Here is a 15352-nt window from a genome sequence, read left to right as displayed (position 1 = left end):
GGCAGGCGGGTGTCGGAGGCTCGGCTCTGTGGGTCCCGAGAAGGCCACACCCACCGCTTTAGGAAGGGCAGGCGGGTGTCGGAGGCTCGGCTTTGTGGGTCCCGAGAAGGCCACACCCACCGCTGTAGGAAGGGCAGGCGGGTGTCGGAGGCTCGGCTTTGTGGGTCCCGAGAAGGCCACACCCACCGCTGTAGGAAGGGCAGGCGGGTGTCGGAGGCTCGGCTTTGTGGGTCCCGAGAAGGCCACACCCACCGCTGTAGGAAGGGCAGGCGGGTGTCGGAGGCTTGGCTTTGTGGGTCCCGAGAAGGCCACACCCACTGCTTTAGGAAGGGCAGGCGGGTGTCGGAGGCTCGGCTCTGTGGGTCCCGAGAAGGCCACACCCACCGCTTTAGGAAGGGCAGGCGGGTGTCGGAGGCTTGGCTTTGTGGGTCCCGAGAAGGCCACACCCACTGCTTTAGGAAGGGCAGGCGGGTGTCGGAGGCTCGGCTCTGTGGGTCCCGAGAAGGCCACACCCACCGCTTTAGGAAGGGCAGGCGGGTGTCGGAGGCTTGGCTCTGTGGGTCCCGAGAAGGCCACACCCACCGCTGTAGGAAGGGCAGGCGGGTGTCGGAGGCTCGGCTCTGTGGGTCCCGAACAGGCCACTGGAGGACCTGGAAAGCAAAGGAACTTGAAGTTCAGAAGTGTCGCTCTGCCAGCCTGGGCAACATGGCAAGACCCCACTTCTACAAAGGATTTAAAAGTTGGCCAGGAATAACGGCACACACCTGCGGTCCCAGCACTGAGGGAGCTGAGGAGGGAAGATCGCTTGAGCCTGGGTGGTCAAGGCTGCAGGGAGCTGAGATCGCACCGCTGCACTCCATCCTGGCTGACAGAGCAAGAGTCGTCTCAGAAACAGAGGGCTGCAAACTGGCTCTGCGCCGTGGTCGAGGCTGTTGCCGAAGGACTCGCGTTGCTGCTGCTTGCGGCTGCGCTTGGAGCCGCGAGGCCCGCAGTCACGGACGCGGGAGGCCAGCAGAGCCGCCTTGTAAACTGGAAGTGTGCTCTGCGGAGCCGTTCTCAGCTGCCAGGGCCCGGTTTTGGTGCGGTCTGGCTGGCGCGGGGGCCCTGTCAGGCCCAGTGGGGACCGTTTTGACACGCCGCTTCCCCCGGCCGTGGCCTGAGAGCCACGGCCCCACCCTGGGACGTGAGGGTTTGGTGGGTGGATGGCCCGTGGCCGTCCCGAGGTTTCCTGGGGTGGTCATGAGGAGACTGAGCTGTGCGTCCTGCAGCCACCTCACACGTGTGGATAGAAACGATCGCTTTCCTAACGTTTAAATGATAGCTTTTCAAAGACAACGTTGGTTTTTTTTGTCCCAGAGTAACCCAGACTCACCAAGTTGGACTTAGAAATGCTGAAAGTACAGCCTCCCCTGGAGTTAATTTTTAAACTCCTGACTTCATCTTTTCAAATGTCAGGCACATGTGTGAGCATCTTGGCGTCCCACGTGGTGAGACCTGATGTGAGCCACCGAGTCTCCCAGGCCAGCCCCGACCTGCAGTGGGTGGAACTCAGCCAACCACTGAGCTCCCCAGTGGGTCAGTCAGAGCCAAACGCAGCGGCTGACCTTTCGTTCCCATCGACAGTCAGTCGGGGCGTCACAACTGAGCAGGAGTGAGACTGACAGAGGATGAGGGCCCAGAGGCTGTGGGGGGTGGGGGTGGGGGCCGAGGAGCCGCAGCGCTCTCTGTGCCCGCAGGCACGCTGCCCCTGGCCTCGCAGGAGTCAGCCGTGGTGGAGGACCTGCTGTATGTGCTGGTGGGCGTGGACGGGAGGCACGTCACTGCTCAGCCCCTGGCCGGGAGGCAGAGCCGGACCTTCCTCGTGGACCCCAACCTGGACCTGTCCATCAGGGAGCTGGTGAACAGGATCCTGCCGGTGGCTGCCAGCTACTCCACCGTGACCAGGTGGGCACCGGGCGCGGTCCCTGCGGGCTTACACTGTTGTGAGGGAGGGGTTAGGTCCCATCCTGATGACCATGGAGACATCTGCATCCCTTCTAAAGAGAGCCCCCACCTTGGGGGCAACTCCGTGACCGACTCAGCTTTGGAAGGTCTGAGTCACCGCCTGGGGTCCTGATTCATCTCCTCCTAGGGACAAAAGTTTCCCTCTGGGCTGTGGGATTCGAGTGAGTCATTTACTTCCTGTGTAGCGCGAGACTCAGAGTGTCTGACCTTTTATCTGGGTGCAGCTTGTCTTTTTGGGGAAGTTGACAGCTCTTCTCATAGGTTCATCGAAGAGAAGTCTTCCTTTGAGTATGGGCAGGTGAACCACGCCCTTGCGGCCGCCATGCGTACTCTGGTCAAGGAGCACCTGATCCTGGTGTCGCAGCTGGAGCAGCTGCACAGGCAGGGCCTCCTGTCGCTGCAGAAGCTCTGGTTCTACATCCAGCCGGCCATGCGCACCATGGACATCCTCGCCTCCCTTGGTGCGTGCCCGCTGGGGAGAGCGGGGCAGTGGGGGGCGGGTGTCACAGCACAGCACCCAGGGTGAGGAGAGACTCTGCCGGGGCGTGGGGCCGGTGCCCAGGCCAGGGGCATGCAGCCAAAGCCCATGTAGCTCCATGTGTTATTTGCAAGAGGAAAGCCCTGAGAGGTCTTACTGGTCAGCTTTCATCAGCAGCTACAACCTTGCAGTTTGTACACATCCCACACACACACACACACACACCGTCCCAGTGAGAAGTCTGGAGAAGCGCGGGAGGCCGCAGCGGGGTCGTTGGCAGTCTGAGTGTCTGCTTCCCTCTCGGCAGTGAGCTCTCTTCCCCCCGCAGCCACCTCGGTGGACAAAGGCGAGTGTCTTGGGGGGTCCACGCTGAGCCTGCTTCACGACAGGAGCTTCAGCTACACGGGGGACAGCCAGGCACAGGAGCTGTGCCTGTACCTGACCAAGGCAGCCAGTGCGCCCTACTTCGAGGTTCTGGAGAAGTGGATCTACAGGGGCATCATCCATGACCCATACAGGTGGGGCTCCTGGGGACATGGAGGGTACGTGCTGCCCTCTCCCATATGCATAGGGCTCCTGGGGACACGGGGGACATGGAGGGTGTGTTCAGCCATATCCCGTACAGGTAGGGCTCCCAGGGACATGGAGAGTACGTGCTGCCCTCTCCCGTACGGGTAGGGCTCCTGGGGACACGGGGGACCCGGAGGGCGTGTGCTGCCCTCTCCTGTATAGTTAGGGCCATGGGGGACCCGGAGGGCGTGTGCTGCCCTCTCTGCGGGCAGAGCCTTGCTTTGCTTGTGGTCTCGGGAAAGCACACACTGGGCAGACGTGCACCTGCTGCCCAGGCGGCCAGGGCAGGGATGCCCCAGCTGCTTAGGGCCTCTCGTGTGCAGGACGTGAAATGCCTCCGTCAGGCCCTTCAGCCAGTTTGGTGCAAGGACCTCCTGAACTGGTGGGGTCTGTCGGCTTCTCTACAGTGACATGTATTTAAATTCATAAAAACATGATTGTTTGCAAAGAATTTTACTATAGTCTATTATGTTAAGATACAGTTGTTGAAATATTTTGAAAAGATGCATTTGTGATATGGAAATACGTATTTCTTTACTAATGGGCCTAGCAAAAAAAGCAGCTTCACACTTGGCGTGCTAAACGACCTTTGAGGTTGTTCCGATGCTGACATGCAGGCAGCCGTCTGCTCTCTCTTGGTGTCTGCCCCACGCACCCCGCACAAGCATCATTTTGGTGCCTGGTGGAAGGAAATGCTAAATTCAAAAAAGAGGCGGGTGCAGATAAAGACAAATCAATTTCCCACCCAGCCCTACAGACCCCGCATTCTCCCCGAACCCAGGTTAATACGCCCTGCGGACCCCACAGACTCCCCGAACGCAGGTTAATACTCCAGAGTGAGGTTCGTAGATTTGTTTGAGCGCACAGTTGAGAAGTGGCTGTGGCAGGTTAGGTGTGGCCCCCGTGGAAGGCTGTCTGGAAGTCTGTGGCCTCTGTCAGGGCTGTCCCTCCGTGCTGCCGGCCTGGAGGAGGGTGTCTCCTGCCTGACTCTCGAGCGCCCTTGCTTTGCTCTGTGGTTTTAGCGAGTTTATGGTTGAGGAGCACGAGCTGCGGAAAGAGCGCATCCAGGAGGATTACAACGACAAGTACTGGGACCAGCGGTACACCGTCGTGCAGCCGCAGATCCCGTCCTTCCTGCAGAAGATGGCGGACAAGATCCTCAGCACAGGTGCGGCACGCACGGGCAGGCGTCGGGGGCACGGCCTAACTGCCTGGAGAGTCTCCTGCAGCCCGGGCCCTCACCCGGTGGGCGCCCGGAGCCCGGGCGTCTGTGAGTGCGTGGCGGAGGTTATGTCCGGCTTGTCTGTTGGGCTGTGTGCCGCGGCGCTGAGTTGGGCCTTAAGATGGTCTCTGCTGCCAGGTTTTCATCAGGTTGCTGTTTTCTCCCTGACCCTAGGAGGCCCTCTCACGAGTGCCTTCTCTGTGTTCCGTTTCTGGTTTCTAAAACTCCATCAGCATGACGGGAGAAACCGTGAAGCACTCACACCTGCTGGCCAGCAGTGTTTTCGAGCCCCGACCACACAGGTTAGGGCCTGACCCAGACCCGGGGCAGTGGTGCGGGGACTCAGGCTTGGCACTCGGGCCGTCACGAAAGGGGTGGGAAGTGATTAGACCTCTGGTTCTCATAACGCCTTTTTAAAATTATTTCTCTGCCTTTGGCTAGAAAATTCCAGATGTGCAGAGCCACGGCAGAGCTCCGAGGACACCACCTCAGTCTGTAGCGGCTGGCAGCAGTTTGCAAAGGAGCCAGGGCATAGAATCGTTAGGCAGCCCGTTCTGTTTCCAGTACGCCGCCTCCTGTTTAGACAAAGATGGCTAAGGCCTGAGATTTTGAATTTGCTTTCTTCCATCCCTTCTCAGGCAAATACCTAAACGTAGTCAGAGAGTGTGGTCACGATGTCACCTGCCCAGTGGCTAAAGAGATCATCTACACGTTAAAAGAGCGGGCGTACGTGGAGCAGATCGAGAAGGCGTTTAACTACGCCAGCAAGGTGCTGCTGGACTTCCTGATGGAGGAGAAGGAGCTGGTGGCGCACCTCAGGTGGTTCTCTGTCCCAGTGTGGGCACCTGCCCCCCTCTGAAACCAGGGTCTGCGGGGTGTGGGGCTGAGATCGCTCGGTTCCTTCTGGCAGCTCTGCCTTGTCGTTTTGAAAGTGGGCACTGCCAGAAGGTCTCTAGCTTGAGGGCCTGGCACACGACGTGGGTGGTGTAGGCCCGGGTTCCCCTGCCTGCCCAGGGCCCACCCGCCCCTTCTCGGCTCTTCCTGCCACAGCCTGCACAGTGATCTCAGCGCCTGCCTGAGAGCCAAGCGCCTGGCCCGTCTCAGCGTGGCGCTGTGGTGAGCACCTGCGAGCTGCGGGACGTGCTCACACCTGCTCCCTGGCACAGGTCCATCAAGCGCTACTTCCTCATGGACCAGGGGGACTTCTTCGTGCACTTCATGGACCTCACAGAGGAGGAGCTCCGGAAGCCGGTGGAGGACATCACGCCCCCCCGCCTGGAGGCGCTGCTGGAGCTGGCGCTGCGCATGAGTACGGCCAACACTGACCCCTTCAAGGACGACCTCAAGGTGGGTGGGGTGCCAGGGGCTGCCCCCTGCTGCAGGGACCTTGGAGGGCCTGGGAGGAGGAGAGAGCCCGGCCCAGCCCTGTCCCCACCCCCACCCCCACCCGCACCCAGTCGAGGCGACCACAGGGTCTGTTTCCTTCACTGCTGCGGGGGCTGCCTTGCCGGGGTCTCCGGGAGTCTTTGCACCTGCGCCCACGAGGGGCGGGTCTCGGGTTTTCTTGCAATTTTCTTGTCCGGCCTGGGTGTCAGGCTTTGCTGCCTTCTGGCATGAGTTTGGATGTGTCCATCCACCTGTTTTTTGAAAGGGTTTCAGGAGTGGTGTTAATGCTTTTTGTTTTTGTTTGTTTGTTTGTTTTTGAGACAGAGCTTCGTTCTTGTTGCCTAGGCTAGAGTGCAATGGCGCAACCTCCGCTCGCTGCAACGTCCGCCTCCTGGATTCGAGTGATTCTCTGGCTCAGCCTCCCGAGTAGTTGGGATTATAGGCACCCACCACCAGGCCCAGCTAATTTTTTGTGTTTTTAGTAGAGATGGAGTTCTACCATGTTGGCCAGGCTGGTCTTGAACTCCTGACCTCAGGTGATCTACTTACCTCAGCCTCCCAAAATGATGGGATTGCAGGTGTGAGCCACTGTGTCTGGCAATATATATATTTTTTCTGTTTTTTATTTTTATTTTTAATAGAGATGGGGGTCTCACTATGTTGCCCAGGCTGGTTGAACCCTTGGGCTCAAGTGATCCTTCCACCTGGGCCTCCCCAGGAGCGTGTTGATTCTTTGAACGTTTGGCAGGTTTGTCTGGGAGCCCTCAGGCCTGGGCTTGTCTCTGTTGGAGGTTTTGAGATGGACCGGGTCCCTTGCTGCCCATGGGTCTGCTCTGTCCCCCTCCAATCTTCTGGTGCACAGTTCACCGAGTTCGAGGATATGCTTTTTATTTCTGTGCGATGGGTAGTTATCGCCCTTCTTTTTCTGATTTTAGTAATTTGAGTCTTTCATCTTTTCTTAGCTGATGTAGCTAGAAATTTGTCGATTTCATTCATCTTTTCAAAGAACCAACTCTTGGGTTTGTTGACTATTTCTCTGGTTTCTCTCTTCTCTCATCTTCGTTACTCCTGTGTGCTGCTTAGGGGTTTAGTGAGCTCTTTTTTCTGCTTTCTTAATTAGCAAAGTTAATTTACAGCCATAAACACCCCGCCCAGCTCAGCCTTCGATGCCCCCAGCATTTGCATTTCCGTGTATCTGGAAGTGTTTCTGATACCCTCGTGATTTCTCGTTTGAACCATTGATGGATTATGATTCACTTCCCCGTGTTTGTTAATTTTCTGGTTTTCCTTCTGTTACTTGTGTCTAACTTCATCTCGTTGTAGTTAGAGAACAGACTTTGTATGATCTGAGTTTTGCGAATGTATTGATTTGTTTAGCGGCCCCGCATTCATCCTGGAGTCTTCCGTATGCATGGGAGGAGAATGTGCCTTCGGCTGCAGGTGGGGGGCTGGGGTGCTGAGGCCCTGTCTTTCCTCACCCATCTTCTGTCGGGCACTGAAGATCCCATCACTGCAGAACTGTATTTCTCCTTGTAATTCTGCCTGTTCTTGCTTCAGATGTTTTGGGGTCTATTGTTAGGAGCAGGAATCTTTTCGTAGGAAAAATTCCTAGTAGTGAACTTGTTGGGTCAGAACACACCGAGGCTGACCTCACTGGAGTACGTTTCAGGACTCCAGGCCACACAGCTGGGGCTGCTATGCGCGCACCTGCAGAAGCCTCTTGGCTGCTCTGATGGGCGGGAGAAATGGCATCAGGGTTCACGTCTGTGTGGGTGGCGGGGAGCGTTTCATCCGTCAGCTGTTCGCCTTCCTCCTTGATCCTCTGCCCGTCGTTTGCTGTGTGCTGGTTTTACGGGGACCCTGTCGCAGGTAGTTGGAACTTAACAAGTACTTGAGCAATGATGTGAGGACAGTAGTATTTGCCCGTAGTGACTATCATATCCTTCATCAAATACGCTTCATTTTTAACCTGGGCCTGGTGCTTGTCGTGGCACAAAGGTTTCCATCCAAGGCCCTCAGGTTCCTCTGACCGTCCCTGATGGTTTTTCCCTCACACCATCCACGGCAGCAGTGGCTGTTTACAAAGTGATTCATCTGAATTTTTCTTACTTTGTTTTGATGGGAAGTATTTCAGTTTTGAATTAGGATTTATCAGTAGATGTTTGGGTTTTCTAAAAGCCAGCCTCTGATGTTCAGAATGTAGGGCTGAGGGTCCACAGGGTCGTGGGGTGAGCCTTATGCTGTGCTGAGGTGCAGGATCCGAGAAATAGACACAGGACACAGAAGTACAAGGAAATCGCAGCTGGGCTCGGGGGCCACGCCACCTATGAGTGGAGTCAGGGGAGGCCCCGAATGTCCAGAAGTGTGAGTATTTATTGTGTATAGGTTAGGGGGCAGGGCAGTGAGTGAAGTCATCCTTAAGGATAGTGATAAGGTCGTGAGCAATAAAACATGGGGTCCACCCCCATTAGGTCACCGAGGCCAGGAGGTGGACAGTGCACAGCAAGGGGCCCGGTTCCCATGAAGGCAAGGGCCACGTGCAGTAAGGGGTCCACCCCCATTAGGTCACCGAGGCTCGAAGGCGGGCCGTGCGCAGTGAAGAGGGTGCAGAGTGCGATACCTCTATCTATGGGAAACTACTTCTAAGAAGATTTATAGGAGGATGCTTTAAGTCACACAGCAGTGACAGAGCTGTCAGGGTTACCGCCGCCTTCTGGCAGCTTCCAGTGGCTTCTGTGGGAAGATGCTTTTCAAGCAGCACAGTAGTAAGAGCTGATAAAGTTCACAGTCACCAAGGTGGATTGCCGGTCTGAGGGCAGCCTTCCACGAGAACTGGAGCAAGGTCCTACAACTCCTTTATCAGGAGGAGTGGCTCTCGCCCCAAGCCTGCCACACAGCGGGTATCTTTACGACACTGAACGCTGCCGCCTGGGCCATGGATTCTTGTCCTGGTATAACTGTCTTCCCTTAAACCATGCTCTGCACTGTGTCTGCTCCAGACATTCCTCCAACTATAAGCTGCTTATTCCTTAATTCATGCTCTGCACTGTGTCCACTTTAGGCATTCCTCCCATTATGAACTAAGATATAATTATAGGTATATATGTAGGGAAATATTCTTCAGGCACTCATACAATCAACTATTAATGATTATATATAGAGGATTATATAAAGGAATTATTCAAGCCCTGTTTCTATAAACTAATACATGATTATGTAAAGGATTATATAACAGGAAATAGCTGAGTAGTAACACTATAAAGTGAGATATTCCTCAAGCCCTAATTGTGCCAGGGCTCTGCTCAGCTCTCATTCCTCGGTGCCTATGGGGGGTTACCCACACAGAATCGGAATTTAGAGAACCCGGCGCAGCGCTGGGTCTGTGAGCGTGGACCAGTGGGGGTTGGGGCTGGACTTCTGGCGTTTTCTCTAAAACGTGCTTTGTTTCATTTCCTTTCCCCAGATCGACCTGATGCCTCATGACCTCATCACTCAGCTCCTGCGCGTTCTGGCCATCGAGACCAAGCAGGAGAAGGCGATGGCCCAGGCTGACCCCACTGAGCTGACGCTGAGCGGCCTGGAGGCCTTCTCTTTCGACTACATCGTCAAATGGCCCCTTTCACTCATCATCAACAGGTGCGGGCCAGCCACCCGGGCGATGCCACCCCTTCAGGTTCGGCAGACGTGAGAACCGTGCCACGCAGCGGCCACGTCGTCCCACGGAGGACCCAAGGTGGCTCCCCCGGCCTTGAGTGCCTTCGGGATTCACAGGCTACCCCGGGGCCACCATGTAGATTGTGGGGCATGGGCGCCACGTCCACGACGCCACTGGCCATGAAGGCCCACGACTGAGGTGCCGCCGCCTCTCTTGCAGGAAAGCCCTCACTCGCTACCAGATGCTGTTCAGGCACATGTTCTACTGCAAGCACGTGGAGCGGCAGCTCTGCAGCGTCTGGATCAGCAACAAAACCGCCAAGCAGCACTCGCTACACTCCGCCAAGTGGTGCGTTCCGCCTCTGCCCCGCACCGCCGCGCGCGCGCCTTGCAGGCAGACAGTTGCTCCTCTGCCCCCCACGGCCGCGCGCCCTGCAGGCAGGCAGTTCCTCCTCTGCTCCCCACGGCACCGCGCCCTGCAGGCCGACAGTTCCTCCTCTGCCCCCTACGGCCGCGCGCCCTGCAGGCAGGCAGTTCCTCCTCTGCCCCCCACCGCCGCGCGCCCTGCGGGCCGACAGTTCCTCCTCTGCCCCCCACGGCCGCGCGCCCTGCAGGCAGGCAGTTCCTCCTCTGCCCCCCACCACCGTGTGCCCTGCAGGTAGACAGTTGTGCTTTTTAGGGTTCTGGAAGTGCCATCTGGACATGCACCTTTGTAGCTTTAGATCCATCATGCTTCATTTTCCTGTCTGGGGGCTGCACAGTGATGCTGGCTCTGTCCCTCAGCCTTGTCCGCAGCCTGCCCAAGTCTGTTTGCAGGACGAGAGCCCCTCCCGAGGGCAGGCAGCCACATTGTGCTGGGACTAGAAGTGCTTTCCAGCCGGTCCGTGGCTTTAGGGTATTGAAAAAAGGGGTCGATGGCAGAGCTGCCTTAGAATTTGTCCAGTTAGGTGTGGTGGCTTGTCTGTAATCCCAGCACTTTGGGAAGCCGAGGTGGGAGGATTGCTGGAGCCCAGGAGTTCGAGACCAGCCTGGACAATGTAATGAGACCTTATCTCTTTAAAAAAATTTGTTTTAATTAGCCGGGAATGGCTATAGTTCCAGTGATTTAGGAGGCTGAGGTGGGAGGGTTGTTTGAGCTCAGATGGTCAAGGTTGCAGTGAGCCAAGATCATGCCACTGCACTGCACCCTGAGCCACAGCAAGACCCTGTCTCTCGAAAAAAAAAAATCAGAAGAAAAAACTCATCTCGATCGTGAAGCACAAATGGGCCATTGCTGTGTAGCTCCTCCTGGTGTGGGCTCCCGGGGCTCCGAGGGGTCTGTTCACCGAGGAGCCCGCATCCCACCGTGGGGCTGGTGGAGGGTCACAGCAGCCGTCGTGAGCGTCCCATGTGCTGGGAGGGCACCTGCTCTGCAGAGGGCACAGCCGCGTCCTCCATGGCCGCCCTCCGTGTCCCTCAGGTTTGCTGGGGCCTTCACTCTGCGGCAGCGAATGCTCAACTTCGTCCAGAACATTCAGTACTACATGATGTTCGAAGTGATGGAGCCAACCTGGCACATCCTGGAGAAAAACCTGAAATCCGTGAGTTTTAGCCCCATAGATGCCAACATTTGAAAGCAGGTTTCCTTTCACATAAGGTGAGGGGAGAAGAGGGCGAGGGGAGAGGAGAGGTGGGGGAGAGGAGGGGAGAGGAGGGAAAGGGGGCAGGAAAGGAGGGGAGGGGAGAGGCGAGGTGGGGAGGGGGGAGAGGAGGGGAGAGGCCTGCCTTCCACAGGGACCAGCTATGCCCGTCATTGTTGTAGTGGTATTTGGAAGTTTTTCTTTAAAAGCCCAAGGCCATGCGAAAGGTGGCCGTGCGTGAACAGGAGTGAGCGAAACCAGACTCGGCACATGCCCACCTGGAGCTCGTCTTTCTGAGAAGGGGCTCGGTGCCGTTCCCCACAGGCCTCCAACATCGACGACGTGCTGGGCCACCACACGGGCTTCCTGGACACCTGCCTGAAGGACTGCATGCTCACCAACCCCGAGCTGCTGAAGGTCTTCTCCAAGCTCATGTCCGTCTGTGTCATGTTCACCAACTGCATGCAGGTGTGCGGGCGGCGCGTGGGGGGCGGGACAGGCGTGGGCGGCACGTGACGGGGGGCGTGGGCGTGGGCGTGCAGACCGTGGCCGCAGGCAGCCCGCTACACGTTTTCCTGCCCCTGCGCTGTGGAGGAGGCCACTGGGATCTGAGTGTTCCCAGCCAGCTGGTTCTCTCCCGGGGCCCCTGCCCTGGCAGCGTGAGCAGGGCCGTGTTCCTCCCGAACCATCCCTCAGCCTCCATAGTGCTGCTGGTCTCTGTCGCGGGCCTCTTCTGATGGCCTTGCCTGCTCTTTTCCTCAGCACTTGAGTTACTTAATTCCATTAACCTGCGGGCGCTTGTCACCAGCAGCTACGCACTGGCGATGGTGCCGAACACGAGCGTCTAGTAGCAGAAGGGGCTCCGAGGGTCTGAGGGTCAGGCTTCCAGGCAGTGCCATGGGGAAGGTTGGGAGGAGGGCGGGTCAGGAGGGGGAGGAGGGCGCGGCGCTGTGAGCCATTGCTGACACTGAGAGCCACTTTGAGGTCCCAAGTTGGGAAACACAGAAGAAAACTGTGCTTAGGAAAATTAGCTGGTCCCTGTGGAAGGCAGACCCAGGAATTGTCGGCACAGCTAAAGTCACTTCCCCTGCAGCCTCTGAGAGACCCTTGTAGCCTCGGGCTACAGCAGAAACACTGCGGGGGACGTACCTGCAGGACTTGTGTTTTCTGCATACTTGTGGTTGTAACTAACAAGCATTTCCTCGGGACTCTCCACCACCTAGAAATTTACACAGAGCATGAAACTGGACAGCGAGCTGGGCAGGCAGACGCTGGAGCATGGCACCATCCCAGGGCCGCCTGCAGGGGCTGAGGAGTGGGTGCGGAAGGAGCTCACCAGGAAGGTGCGTGGCCTCCAGGGCCAGTCAGTGAGACGATGCCAGCCTGAGCGTGTCGATGAAAGGAGAACACACCTGCTCCTTTTATTTCCATGTCCCCTAGGATTGAAGAAAAGACTTAAAATTAGCTTTTCAGTACGACCACAAGAGTGTTTTTTCTCAGCCCTGTGGTTCCCAGTTCAGCTCGCTCTGAAGATCTCAGGGAGCCACCAAGATCTTCGAGCGAGCGCTGCACAGGCGCCTGGCGAGGGCGGGGCCCACAGGCCGTCCCTGCTCTGCGCGGGTCCTGAATCAGAACCGTCAGGCACTCAGCAGGCACCGACAGGTCAAGTGTCCTCGGAGGCACAGCCCCACAGCATCGTCTCTAGCGTGGCATGGGGCGTGGGCGGTCCCCTGTTCACTCGCTGGAGCTGGAGCTGGAGCTGGAGCTGGCAGAGTTGGGTTTGGAGGCTCGTGAGGGACGCTGAGAGGCGCCTCGTCCTCCTTGCCGAGAAGTGGCTGGGAAAGCCTGTTCTTTGCTTGTAGATCTGACCCCAAAGGAGAGCTCGGGGCACAGCCTTGTGGGGTCTGAGCCTTGACCACCTCATCTCACAAGGCTTGCAGTGTTTTCTCTGAGTGCTGGGTTCGCAGGAATGTTTTTTGACGTCCTTTTTACCTTTAATCCCCTGAAGACAATGTGGGGATTAAAGGTTCGTTTTCTATTTAAGAAAAGAGGAAGGGAAAGGACAGGGGCCCGCTGGGAGCCGTGTGGAGCCAGGAAGGCCCGAGGCGGGGTGGGCACGGCTCAGACCCCCAACTCTGCCTTGTTTCCAGCACCTGGTGGAGCACGCGGACGCTGCACAGCTCGTGTCCGGCTTCGAGGCCACCATCAACAAGTTTGACAAGAACTTCTCAGCGCACCTGCTGGATCTCCTAGCCCGGCTGAGCATCTACAGCACCAGTGACTGTGAGCACGGCATGGCCAGCGTCATCTCCAGGTGGGCGGCCGCTGCCCAGCTCGGCCCAGCTCAGCCCAGCGCCTGGTCCCGTGGCCCAGCGCCTGCCCGCCCCCCCCACACCCGCCCCACCCAGCGCCTGGCCCAGCCCAGCCAGCATCCTCACTACACAGGCTGGATGCGCTGACCTCATCTCTCCCACACCCTCCCCTGGCTCACCTGGTGTTGAGAAGGTGGTGCTGCTCATGTGCCACTCCTGACATCAGCCTGGCCCTGCTCTCCCTGGGGCATGACATTCTGGGCGCCTGGGCTGCCCTGTTGGCGCCTGTGGCTATGTGTGTCCTGTGGGGCTGGTCTGGCCCGGGTCAGCTTCCTCATGCTGCACTGAACACCTGGCCTGGGAGAAGAGGCTAGCTCTCCTGGAGGGGATGTGGGAAGGTGGCCAAGCTTCCAGCCCAGAAGGGGTGCTGTCCTTGGGTACTGAGGGGCAGCTGTCCTGGGATGGGAGGTGCTATGCTCGGATGTGTGGTGTGTCCTTGTGGGGGAACTGTCCTGGGGGGTGCTGTGTTCGGAGGTGTGGTGTGTCCTTGCAGGGGCTGTCCTGGGGGGTGCTATACTCGGAGGTGTGGTGTGTCCTTGCGGGGGGACTGTCCTGGGGGGTGCTGTGCTCGAAGGTGTGGTATGTCCTTGGGGGGCACTGTCCTGGGGGGTGCTGTGCTCGGAGGTGTGGTGTGTCCTTGTTGGGGGCTATCCTGGGGGGTCCTGTGCTCAGAGGTGTGGTGTGTCCTTGCAGGGGGCTGTCCTGGGGGGTGCTGTGCTCGGAGGTGTGGTGTGTCCTTGCAGGGGGACTATCCTGGGGGGTGGTGCTGTGCTCAGAGGTGTGGTGTGTCCTTGCCGGGGGGCTATCCTGGGAGGTGCTGTGCTCAGAGGTGTGGTATGTCCTTGCGGGGGACTGTCCTGGAGGGTGCTGTGTTAGGAGGTATGGTGTGTCCTTGCAGGGGCTGTCCTGGGGGGTGCTGTGCTCAGAGGTATGGTGTGTCCTTGCGGGGTGACTGTCCTGGGGGGGTGCTGTGCTCGGAGGTGTGGTGTGTCCTTGCAAGGGGGGCTGTCCTTGGGGATGCTGTGCTCGGAGGTGTGGTATGTCCTTGCAAGGGGGGGCTGTCCTTGGGGGTGCTGTGCTCGGAGGTGTGGTGTGTCCTTGCAGGGGGCTGTCCTGGGGGGTGCTGTGCTCGGAGGTGTGGTGTGTCCTTGCGGGGGACTGTCCTGGGGGTTGCTGTGCTCGGAGGTGTGGTGTGTCCTTACAGGGGGCTGTCCTGGAGGGTGCTGTGCTCGGAGGTGTGTGTCCTTGTTGGGGGCTGTCCTGGGGGTTGCTGTCCCTGGGGGAAACGTCATTGGGGGTGGTACCGTCCTTGGGAAGGCACCTATTTCTGCTTTTGGACCACCCTGTGCCCCCTCGCAGAGGTCCTGATTTGCTGAGCAGGGGTTTCTGAGGCCACTCTGCATTGAGAACCACCGCTTGGTTCCCCCAGTCCTTGACATGTCAGGCCTCATTGCCGGGCCCTGCTGGGGTGATGGGAGCCCCAACTTGCTAGGGCTAGGAGAGAAGAAACCCGTGTTTGTGCCTTTGAGCAGGACTGGAGACCTTCCCATCTAAACGTTAGGAGCGTGCCTCCCCCTCACCCCTGCAGGGTGTCCCGTGGTCTCTGTAGCTCAACCCTTCCCCATGGTAGGGGCAGGGCTGCCCCCCACACGCCTGCAGAAGGGGTGTGCGCCCAGCTGCACTGTCCTTCCACACAGGCTCGACTTCAACGGCTTCTACACGGAGCGCCTGGAGCGCCTGTCTGCGGAGAGGAGCCAGAAGGTCGTCCCCCAAGTGCCTGTCCCTCGGGGGCCCCCGGTTCCTGCACCCAGGGTCGCGGTCACTGCGCAGTGAGCCCTGGCCGAGACAGGAAGAAAGGATGTGGGGCTCAGCAGCTGCTGTGGTGCAGATGGTCCCGAATGTTCCAATGGAAATGCTCCATGTTCTGTCTTTGCAGTTTCAATATAAACAGAACGATCGATGTCGCTCCTTTTGTTTCTCAGGATGCTGAGTTTTTTGTAGGAGCTACCCAGACAGGGCGGATGTCTCTCTGGATTTGCTGATCTGT

The 15352-nt window shown here is 58.1% G+C and overlaps 1 protein-coding gene across 2 annotated transcripts in view; it reads left to right on the top strand.

The window, feature by feature from the left end:
- TUBGCP2 (tubulin gamma complex component 2) overlaps nucleotides 1-15263 on the top strand; it is a 28707-nt gene extending 13444 nt beyond the window's left edge. For both annotated transcript variants that reach the window (XM_039464978.2, XM_039464979.2), the window contains exons 6-18: nucleotides 1737-1944; nucleotides 2266-2465; nucleotides 2811-3000; nucleotides 4075-4220; nucleotides 4913-5093; nucleotides 5441-5621; nucleotides 9124-9296; nucleotides 9535-9663; nucleotides 10774-10894; nucleotides 11258-11401; nucleotides 12157-12276; nucleotides 13084-13247; nucleotides 15003-15263. In XM_039464978.2, the coding sequence (XP_039320912.1) occupies nucleotides 1737-1944; nucleotides 2266-2465; nucleotides 2811-3000; nucleotides 4075-4220; nucleotides 4913-5093; nucleotides 5441-5621; nucleotides 9124-9296; nucleotides 9535-9663; nucleotides 10774-10894; nucleotides 11258-11401; nucleotides 12157-12276; nucleotides 13084-13247; nucleotides 15003-15138 (2093 nt within the window). In that variant the 3' untranslated portion in view covers nucleotides 15139-15263. The remainder of the gene's footprint in view (nucleotides 1-1736; nucleotides 1945-2265; nucleotides 2466-2810; nucleotides 3001-4074; nucleotides 4221-4912; nucleotides 5094-5440; nucleotides 5622-9123; nucleotides 9297-9534; nucleotides 9664-10773; nucleotides 10895-11257; nucleotides 11402-12156; nucleotides 12277-13083; nucleotides 13248-15002) is intronic.
- The last annotated feature ends 89 nt before the right edge of the window (nucleotides 15264-15352 follow it).

Source organism: Saimiri boliviensis, chromosome 12 (assembly GCF_048565385.1).
Source record: "Saimiri boliviensis isolate mSaiBol1 chromosome 12, mSaiBol1.pri, whole genome shotgun sequence".
Taxonomy (NCBI): domain Eukaryota; kingdom Metazoa; phylum Chordata; class Mammalia; order Primates; family Cebidae; genus Saimiri; species Saimiri boliviensis.
Note: the sequence above shows the minus strand (reverse complement) of the source record. Positions and strands in the feature narration are given on the sequence as shown.